Below are 11466 nucleotides of genomic sequence, written 5' to 3'. Positions count from 1 at the left end.
TAGAACAAAAATATGCTACAGCCAATGTTGTTACCATAAAAAGGTATAAATTGACGTTCTAGATAGAAAATATACTTAATATATAGCAATTATTAATGTCGATATTTTACAATTATCGAGAATGAAACATGAACGATAAGATTTAGATGATAACATTTAACGATAAGCATACAATAACTAATCAATTCTAAAATCAGTACTTTTGTTTCATCGCATTGCTATGCATGCATTAAATTGTTTCAGTATGAAACATTTATATATTACTTTGTTCTTAATTTTAATAAGTGTGGTCTATCACACAATAGCTTCTCAGTGTGAGGTGGCCCAAGTTTGTGTGAATGACCTATCACAAGCAGAATGCGGGGCTGGCTTAGTTCTCACTCAAAATTTTAATATATTTGGTTGTTGCCCAGGTTGCAAATTAGCAAGCGAAGATGGAAATAATAATAATAATACCGGTAAGTTTATATTATTAATAAAGAATTAATATAATTATAATACTTACTGGAAAACGGCCCAGTGGTAAGAAAGCGTGAATCTTAACCGATGATCATGAGTTCAAACCCGGGCAAGCACCACTGAATTTTCATGAGCTCCATTTATGATTACAATTCATCTCGTGCTTTACGGTGAAGGAAAACATCGTGAGGAAACCTGCGTGTCTAATTTCAATGAAATTTTGCCACGCGTGTATTCCACCAACCCGCATTGGAGAAGCGTGGTGGAATAAGCAATTTAAGCAACTCTTTTTATTTTTACGCTACGTTGTTGCAAACAAAAAACTTGTACCAATTTGAAACTAATAATGTATTAAGAAAAATTGGTGAGTGCTAGTACAGTAACAGCCTGTGAATGTCCCACTGCTGGGCTAAAGGCCTCCGCACCTCTTTTTGAGGAGAAGGTTTAGAGCTTATTCCACCACGCTGCTCCAATGCGGGTTGGCGGAAAGTGAGTGCTAGTAAAAATAACTTAATTTTGTAGACTAAAAAACTATTTTTTTATTGCATATTTTCCTAAGTTCCTTGAAAACTTCATGACCCCATTCCTAATTTGATGAAATAAAATAATTTATATCTAATAAAAAATATTATAAAGAGGTAAGACTTGAAATCGATGAACTCGTAACACAACAGAACTTATCTTAATGATTATTTCACCATTAGAAAGCAATTTTATTCAGAAGTAAAATGAATATCTAGGCTTTATTTCATGACAGTTTTAATAGTACTCTTAATTCATTTCGACTCGTGCGAGCCGCGGGCACAGTTCGCAGTATCAGTATTTAAGAAGTAACGTAACTACACAATACGACTCGTAACATTGTATATCACAAGTGACGAGACGTTAAAATAGTTTCTATACGTAACAAAGATAGGACTTCGAAACTTAAGAACGTTAACTCTTGCAGTCCTTTTCTCAGGCCACGTAAACATAAATAATTTAATATACTGAGAGTATATGAAAATAAGTAATGGCAGGCTAGTAAGGCCTATCTAAATATTAACCTTTTCATTTTATATTAATATGTCTTAATCTTATGTATCTTATGTTATGTAACTTCAGCAAGGCGAACTACTTTTGAGAAAATCTGTTTTATTACTTTATATGCTAATACATTTTATATAATAAATGCTAGTTTAAAAATATATATATAATTTATATTTACGCAGTTGACACTTTAATATATATATATATATAAATATAATAACATATTTAACATGATAATAATTTCATACAGATGTGACTCCTGCAGAATCATGTAGACCCCCGTCCACTTGTTTACCGGATGGACGCTATGCACCCGTACAATGTAAAGGCGATTTATTTGTTGGAAGGTTATTATTAATTTAAATAGATATTAACCAATATTCATCCAATCAATTAAGTTGATTTCAGTCTAAAATTCTATGAAAAACTTGATAAATTTCATAAATAGTTATCATTATATGTATACTTATTTAATTTTAAATTTTACTTAACAACGCTTCACTGCACCAACTATTTACACAATACACAGGTGTTTCTGCTCTGATGATGAAGGAAATAGAATATTTGGACAAATGTGGAGAAGGGATGCCAGCGAAATGACTTGCGGTAAGTTTTCGTAATGTAAAATTAAACAAGTAATAATTACCACTGCATTAAACGTGGTAGTATTTTTATAATGAACCATGTATATTTTTATGTACAGAACTCCACTAAGGTAATATCCATTTTAAATATCGAACTTGTACCAAAAACAACATAAATACACTTGTATAATTTGAATTAATCCAAGATTATAATACACGCGATTTATTTTAGAATTTTAATAATTTTGACTTTAATTAGTCTACTGACATCAATTACAAGTACAACGTCATTATGACTTCTTTCTTTCCGTCATTATCTTTTACTTCTTATTAACTAAAGCACTTTATTATAAAACAACCAAAAGAGGTTTTATATGGTCTTTTGTTTTCAGCTTGTAGTCGAAGGAGACATGAATTAGAAAAATCCCGGAACAAAATGTCGACACTGCATTGTACTAGCACTGGAGATTACGAACCGTTGCAGTGTGATGACGGCATGTGCTGGTGTGCAAACCCGAAAACTGGCCAACCGACAGTAGCTCCACTACCAGAATCCGATATGTCTATGCTACCATGTTGTAATTATCCTTTTTGGCCTTTACTAAATTTATACACAAAAGGAATCTAATTTTAGGAAACAAATAACATTATTTTATTTATAAGAACTTCTTAAAGTTTGTCGCATAATGACATTGGGTGAACAAATACATACGCTTAAAATAGAACGCTCTCACGTTCAGTGAAGCGTTAGTGACATGGGGTGGGACACTGAAAAGTCTTCTATGTGAGTTTTATTATTACCTTTTCACTTAGCTTTTACATATATAACTTAAATGTTTTTTTTTTATTAGACAGCGCATCAGTTGTCGGTGAGAATTATCTACGAAGATGCGAAAGTATCGTGTATTCGTTGGCTACCATAAAGAGAGAGCAAGAGGAACATGGAACTTTTTTCTTAGGTAATCCCATAACATTCTGTGATTACGACGGCAGCTACGGACCATATCAGATTCAAAACGGAATGTAAGATTAGTTTGTCTTTAGTCTATAGCATTTATTTTAGAGCGTGAGCGTAGAATTAATAAAATTTTACTTTCAGTGCCTACTGTACCGGTAGAGATGGCAAAATCTTAGGCTCGTGGCAGGTCGTCGTTAGTGAAATGACAGGGATGACGTGCAGTAAGTACAAAGGGATTATGCTTCCTAACTTATAAAAAAAAATACCAGATCAATTGAATTAAACATAATATTATCATTTCTTTTAAATTACTGAAATGATTTCATATTAAATATATTTTAGATAAAATTTAATATTAAAACGTTGGTTTTTAATATAAAATCGATATGAATTGATATATTAAATATGCTAATAAGCACGCGGAAATGTATGGTTGTACCGTTAGCGCACATGCATTGCGGAGCGAACTCTCAGCGACCGGTTTGCGACCGTGACCCTATTCCCGACATGTTGTACTCCATTCAATCGCTTGACGCTCAGATGGAATGCGGGAGCCGCAATACTGGATCTCTCACCAAAACATAACTGTTCAACGAGTTCGAGGAAAACATAGTTTACTTGTTTACATACGTAACGCAGCCACATACTCATCGATAAGAAAAGCGTGATAAAATATGTAAGATAAAAAGCTTGAATTTTGATAAGAGTGAAAATATTATTTTTTAGAAGTGATGACGTTAAGGTCGAACAATAACACGGTAATGGATCTAACTTCGCTCAACATATCAATCCAATTACGATTTACTAAGTACTCGTACCCGTGTATTTTTTATATTTAAGTGATTGATTTATAGCAAATTAATTTTGATAAAAAATAAATGAAACCCACACAATTCATGTACACAAAAAAACATTAACCCACTAACCTCTTATAAAAGGAGCAATTTCGACTTAAACAATGGACGAAAATGTACTTAGCTTAACATTTTATGCAAATTAGTCTAAAACTGAAGAAGCAATGAGGGTGCGACATACGGATAAAATTATAAGAGTTCTTTATGATGAGTATGAAACCTTAAAAAATAATACGGCCAGGTCCACGTAACATTCACTTCTAACGAGGTTTGAAAATGTAAAAATCGATGTAATGTAATTTAAAATTCGATGAAATCTCAACGTGATTTCAATAGATGTTTTAAAACTAAAGCACTCGATGGAGTAAATGAAAAGTAAATAGCAAAAAAAAGTATACGTATATATTAACTGTACTGTAACTGTGTTTGTATGTACAGTAAATATATGTATCTGATAAATTCATGCAATGGTATTAAGATTTGCAAATATTAAAATTTATAATGCAATATAGTAGAATTCGGCTAAATCATATCGGTTTCTTGTTTCACAAGAGCCTTACGAATATAAAATAAAATCTAAATACATTTTATAAAAATCCTAAGAATCTGTAACCTTTTGTTTTCCAACATATCAATTTTTTTGCAAATTGTGCAATAATTACTATTGTTTATATTTACTTTAATATACAGAGTATTTTTTAATGTTTCCTGCAGATTGCGCGCGTGATACTAACATATACTTCCCAGAAAAGGGAATGTCTGTCGCTGAAGTTTGTCAGCCAAATGGAAACTACCGGCCCAGTCAGAACGCAGGAAATGTGCCTTATTGTGTCGATTCAGACGGCTACCACATTGAGAATAGGGAGGATTGGCCTGAAGAATGTATCCGAAATGCTGGGGAAGATTAAATCAAAAAGAAAGTTGTTTATTCATTGTTTAATTAGGCACATTTAAATTTGTAAAACCGGCTTTTAATCATGATAATAAATAAAATTGTATAAAATATCTGTAATATTACCTACTATTGATACCTACGTTACGAGTGGGAACCCGATGTATGGCGCAAGCGTCGTGCAACGCGTGTCACCCGACGCCGCGCGGCCGCTCGCTCGCCGCGCGCGCTCGCCCATCTGGAACACGAGGCTCGGATTACCAATGTTGCAACCGCACTTCACCTCCGACTCGACCAAGGTCGACTGACCTTTGTTGTGATACTTTCAAAAATAAGATAAATTTATAACACTTACAAAAAGAAGTAATCGATTGCTAGTGTAGAAATAAAATCATCGATTGTATTTAGTTGTGTAAAAACGACTCCCCATTTTTAAGGACAATTATAAATATAGTAATGACATTTTTAAGCTGTTCCTATAATGAAATAGATACTTTTACCTACATAACTATGTAAAACAATATACTATTGGTATGAAAATAATATTATATTCTATAAAAAGCAATAAGCAATATTGTAAAATGACGAAATAAATTTAGTGGAAACTACAAGCAAATAAGCCCAAAGTTTTACCTACGCGTAAAAATAAAGCATTGGCCATAAGGAAAAGTTAGCTGTTATGTTTCATAAAGAGGGTGCTCAATGGAGGGTGGACCGGAGTGTAAGTCAGCTTCTTGGCACTTGGGCACGTTACACCCTCTTTTGATAAACAAGTTCGGGTCTTTTATTACGACACAAGTTTTTTTTATAATATAAGAACACAACATAAAATGACTAAATAGTAATTAAAAGGTATTGAAATGCACATTAAGAAATGGTTCTTATCGTCCATTTCAATTTTGATACGGTAAAAAATTTTAAAATCGCAATCACGCAAAGCATTTCTCTTGTTTTCTAAGAAAATAGCCAACAATGGTTTTGCTGTACTTGTGTTTTAAAGTCGATCTTAATTAAAAACTACGAAAATACGTAATCTAATGGCAATCCTAACAATAAATTTATCGTAATTTTTATGATTGAGTAAATGAATAAATGAATTTTTTTTATTATAAGTTCAAAATTGTTGCTTTTCTTTTTGATCATTAGTAAATACATAGTAAAATTAACTTCTTAAATGATTTTTTTTTTTAAATTCGAATTTATTTAGTAGATACACATACATACATACATCAAGAAGATGTATGTACGTATGTATTAAGTTGATCAAAGGTGAATATTATAAGACATTTTGCCACAAATGCTACCGAAACTAATAACAATTACCTGAATGCTCTATACATATAAATATTATTATAAGCCACTTTGAAATTTTATTTACTACCTAGTGTTAACTTAGGTCTAATAAATTTTCACGGTAACATGCGAAAGCGATCACGTGGCGCCCCTCGTCAAGACGGAAAAGGTACCGCTGGTTTTTTAGTGGGGATGTTTGGAGCGCCCTCGGCGCCTTGGACACCGGCGAGCCCCACTTACCCCCCCACTGTTCTTGTGGGGGAAACGCGTAACGCGTTTTTCCAGCGTTAAAAAAATAGGTCTCATAAATTGGGCCATTAGTAAAAGTGATTTTTTTTTATTTAGTAATAATAATGTTTAAATGGTTAGAAAAAATAATTAAGATAAAAATCAAGACAAATATCAGTCTATGTTCTTAACAAAATAATTAAAAATTTATAATAATAAAATTAATTGGATTTTCTAATTATGCAAACATTTATTAAGTTAACATAAATTGCAGTCTGGCTAGCCTAATAAGAAATTAGCCACTGTTAGATTTACATACATAATCAAGAGTCTTGATTCATGGAATAAATTAATTTTCTTTTATACTTATAAATCAATAACTGCCTAATAGTAACAACTTATTTATGAAGTAATGTTAAAATTTCAATTTAATCTTTAGAAATAGGGGCTAACCACTGGTATATCCAATTTTAAATAGAAACAAATATGCTAATTAAAAATAATAATAATAAAAGAAGAACATTTACAGTATTTTACTACAAATTTCCTTGCAACCTAAATTAACAAAGACTCAAGGGATCATTATCATTTATCCCTACCACTTTTAATCAGATTTCACTAATTATATGTTATTACTACATTCATTACTTAAGATTATTGTTTTATTGTATAACAAACAGTCAATATACTACATATCCTTTCAAATTTAGAAACCACAAACAGAATACAAAAATATATGAACAAAACATAGCACATATTTTTATTTGAAAATTTTTATCAGTAACTTACAAAATCCACTTTTAAGTATAGCTATTATATTAAAATAAATAAAATTCTCAGTCAAACTTAGGAATTGTGTTAAATTTACATAACAAAAATAATATCAAGACTTAGTTATATAAAAAAAAAATTACAAGAATTATTACAATACTTCTTACAAAGCAAAACAGTATTAATATTGAAATTAGATTTAAGTGATATTTTTTATTATGATTCAAAAGATAATAAGAAAAAAAATTATAATATTTGTAGTCTTAACGACTTAATAACATTTAAGGATGATTTCTATTCTATTGGAATTAATTTAGATTCTTTGCACAAAACATTTTTATAGTAATAATTATTACTATTACAGTACAGCAGAAAAAGCTAATTTTCAGTTAATAAATAAAATAGTATTATTGACATATTATGGTAAGGGATAAATGACATAATAGCACATAAATAATAAATCTGAGTGGTTATAATGGAAGAGTAAAACTTCAAAAAGTGGATGGAATGTGAGATATGACATGTGAAGGAAAAGAGAACTCAAGTCTCAGAATTTAACAAGACAGAGATTATTGTAAGAGGATAATGTGCCTTGACTTAGTCAGACTTGACATACTATATTGTGGGATAAAGGAACGCAAATGGTGATAAGATATAAGATAGACAAAACAAATTACCTACATAAGCTCCATTGAAAGCTGTGATTATTGCTTGTGTTATATTTAAATATTTTGAAATTAATAAAATATGGCGAATTAATTTATTTCTTAGTCTATGCTGCTATATTTGATGACTTTTTAATCAACAGAATTATAATTATAAATAATTACTACTATAGTATCAATAATTATGTTCTTTCATTAAAAATCAAGAAACAATAGAAAAAGTACAGTTGTATTAATCATGATACAACTTGTACTCACTAATGTGGCTAATAAGTGATATAATTATTGATATTTAATAAATATTACAAAAAAATATTCTTTAAATAACAGTTCCGAATACAATCATTATACAAATATTATATATTCATTAAAATATATTTATATATTTTAGTTTATTATCAATTAATACTATTTTTTAAGTTTGTAGAAGTTTAAAATATTTCTTAAGTAATAACTTTGGAAGTACCCAATTTGTAACATTTATTGATTTATATTTTGCGATGTGATACATGAAATTTCTCTACAGTTATTGCTAGGATTTCATATTACCAATTCTGTTTATTAAAATTTAAGCTTTAACATTTTTTTAGTATAAAGTAAAAATAATAAGTTTTTGATCTGTGATGGATATCTTTTTTACTATTGGAAATTAATAGAAAAGATAATACGATACTGACCTTAAAACAGAGTCACGTTTTCACCAACTTGGTGCAATCCGGTTTGCCACATCAGTGCTAATTTAAACCACATTTTTAAATATAAAATATTACACACAATTTGGCACTTATCACAATTATTAAGTATTAAAAATACTATTTTTAATAAATATTCGTAACACCGCACACCCAACAGACCGACACAAACAGCATTCAGCAGCCTATTCCCGACTCACAAAACGTCAATAATCCAGGCCAACAAGGCTCGGATATAAAAATTAAGATATTTTTATTTCACTTCAAATGTTATGAAAAATCTTATAAATAAGATCGAAGAAACCGATTTTTTTAAATAATGCCAATAATTTACGTGCCACTCATTCACTACCACAAAATTTAGTCTTTCTCTTTACTGTGTAAATGCTAATTTTGCATTTGCAGCTCTAGATGATCATAGAGATGTTCTGCATTCAATAATTTCGTTCGTCGTGTCGATGGAGATATCGATTTTGAAATCGATATATAAACTTCTTTTGCTTCTTTTTTAGTGTTTTTAAAATATACGGTATTTTTTTATTACTTTATCGCTCATAATAAAGGCGTTGTTTATTATTCTTACAGGATTGCCAGTAATACAAATTGTTAGACACTACACAGCCGTAGATAGTCTTTGTTGGTTAATGTTTTCTTATTTATTTTCTATTAAATTATTTTTTTATTACATATCTAATTAATAAAAAATAGCTTAATTTTCTTCTATTTTTATTTTAGACATTTTACATGATAGAAATATAATCACATACCTATTCTTATTTTTATCGATATTTTTTATCGATGTGTATACATTTATCAAAAAGCGTCTATATTATATGCATTAAAGAATAATATTATTTGTTTCTAATATATTTAAAATTTGACTTATCTATAAAACTATATATACAATAAGCTCGATTTAATTTCCAAGATGACTCCGAAGTCTCGAATATTATTTACTTCATTCAATTGATTGACATTTATTTTATTAGTACGCTCGAATTTTATGGTTGTTTTTGTCGATATTAAGGGCAAAAAATAGTCTCATTATTATATTACACTATTCGTCTAATCTTATTAAGATTTTTAATCTTCTTCTAATAACACCAGGTCGAGATTTTAAATCACGTATGTAGATTTTAAAACAAAACTTGACGAGAAGAGCGAAAGCGTGATAGGTACCTAGAATGCTTCTGCTCTGCTATTCTTCTTATCGAAGATTTTTTAATTAACTTCAAAGTATTTTGGACATTTGGCAATTTAGTTTATATATTTATTGAGATAAAATATCTGCATTAATTTATCGCATTCCAGCATTATTTTAACTATTTTTATTTTGAGTTTTGTCATTTATTTATCAATTTCATTATAAGGTGATTTAGCGTAGTTGTCTATAAAAATATGACAGTTCATGAATATTTGTTTAATGTTTGCTGGTACTAAAGTAATATTGGACTTTTCGAGAGATAAAATGCACAAGAATCAACACAAACAGCGAGTCGTTTATTTAATTATTTATGCTGTGAATTTTCAATAACGTGCTTTAATAATGAAAATGAACATATATACAAAATCTAGAAACACGTTTTAATTCAAGTTTTAAGAATCAGTATACTGATGTATTTCGTTTCAAACTATACATAATCCTGCTATTGCAAACTAAATGGGTCCGCACAAAACACATTATGCTCTAAAATGCAAAAATAGTACTTAATAAATATTTAATGATTTTTTTTCATTAGATACCTTGTATAACTAAAACTAAATAATTTAAGCCTAAGATAGAACCTAGATTTCGACTTACACGTATTGACATAATCCTGGATAAGCCCAAACCCTTATTTACGTACTTCGTTTTTCGTTCTAACCCGTTCTATAATAAATAATTTATACCGCAAACCATTTCATTTCTAAATTATCCTTTGACTTTCTATATATTCAATTGCAAGACTTCGATTCTAATTTTAATTAACATACCTATTCATGATAAAAAAATAAAAGACATTCCAGTCATACATTTTATCTATTTAAATATGAATAAATAAATGACAAAGCCAAGAAATAGATATGTATATAAGCCTATTTTTTAAATTGCATTACAAGTCTTCTATATCAAATAATAGTACAACATTTCTTTTGTCTTTTCCATCGCGATTCCATTGAACGTTGCTTATAAGCTTTTCGTAGCCGTTTCTTATGTGTCTTATTGGTTCTATTGGTGCTCAGACGAGAATCCTTAGATTGTATCCTTGCGCACTCGCAGGGCGAACCCAATCGACTGACTGTATCCATTGCACTAGGGCATTTATTTTTGCTTTTGGTTTTAATGCATTTTTTGTAGCACTTTTCAGGGTCTGGACATGGTGCAGGTCTTGGTCGATGCTTGTGAATACTGCATGTTGGTTCTGATATGCAAGGCTTAAGACTTTTTGATGAATTGACGGCTGAAAATTAATAACTCTAAATCAGTTATCATTTTAAGTACTGATGATTATTATCGGTATTCAAATATGATATTTATTCTCAGAAACAAATTTATATGGATATATTTATGTTCGAAACACCTAAGTACTGGTTAATAGAGCTCTGTGACCCGTTGAGGTTTAATATCGCCAATTCACCGGTTATTCTATCGCCAAACAATAATACATTGTATTGCGAAGCGTGGATTGAAATAGTAAGCAATTGTTATTACATACACATGGGACACAATACTTTATTTACCATGGTAAGCGGTACATTGACAATTTAAGTGGTGGATATTGCGTAGTGGTGTGTATTGATGAAACTACATAATTGAAGGAGCAATAACGTTTATTTCTAAAACATTAACATAAATAGTTATATTTCTATTTTACATATGGATATTCAGCGTCAATTCTACGAACTTTATTAAGAAGTAATTGAGATAATTCCTTAAAGAATTTCACAGCATTTTGTCTCTCTTTTCACCCGTCCTCTATGGCCTTTACCAGGGCAACACTCGCCCTTTGCTCTTGGCGTGCCTTGTTTTTTAGAGTAATTTGTGTAACTGTGACTCCCCG

At 30.1% G+C, this 11466-nt stretch overlaps 2 protein-coding genes across 3 annotated transcripts in view; one reads left to right on the top strand and one right to left on the bottom strand.

Annotated features, from left to right (window-relative positions):
* The window catches only part of LOC126774378 (uncharacterized), a 32043-nt gene extending 23231 nt beyond the window's left edge, over positions 1 to 8812 (bottom strand). Inside the window, exons 1-2 of the mRNA XM_050495873.1 lie at positions 8411 to 8812; positions 4920 to 5014 (exon numbers count right to left, since the gene is read on the bottom strand). The gene's annotated coding sequence lies outside the window, so the exon portion shown is untranslated. The remainder of the gene's footprint in view (positions 1 to 4919; positions 5015 to 8410) is intronic.
* LOC126774413 (uncharacterized) lies at positions 215 to 5797 on the top strand. Of its 2 annotated transcripts, none has more exons than XM_050495934.1 (7): positions 215 to 458; positions 1739 to 1835; positions 2018 to 2094; positions 2465 to 2647; positions 2924 to 3095; positions 3172 to 3251; positions 4599 to 5797. In XM_050495934.1, the coding sequence occupies exons 1-7, from the start codon at positions 221 to 223 to the stop codon at positions 4790 to 4792; spliced, it is 1041 nt and encodes a 346-aa protein (XP_050351891.1). In that variant the 5' UTR covers positions 215 to 220; the 3' UTR covers positions 4793 to 5797. The 2 variants fall into 2 exon arrangements, with proteins under 2 accessions (XP_050351891.1, XP_050351890.1); XM_050495933.1 differs by having other exon boundaries at positions 2465 to 2650; positions 4599 to 5291.
* Positions 8813 to 11466: the final 2654 nt, after the last annotated feature.

The sequence above is a fragment of the Nymphalis io genome, chromosome 16, assembly GCF_905147045.1.
Source record: "Nymphalis io chromosome 16, ilAglIoxx1.1, whole genome shotgun sequence".
In the NCBI taxonomy this organism is placed as follows: Eukaryota; Metazoa; Arthropoda; class Insecta; order Lepidoptera; family Nymphalidae; genus Nymphalis; species Nymphalis io.
Note: the sequence above shows the minus strand (reverse complement) of the source record. Positions and strands in the feature narration are given on the sequence as shown.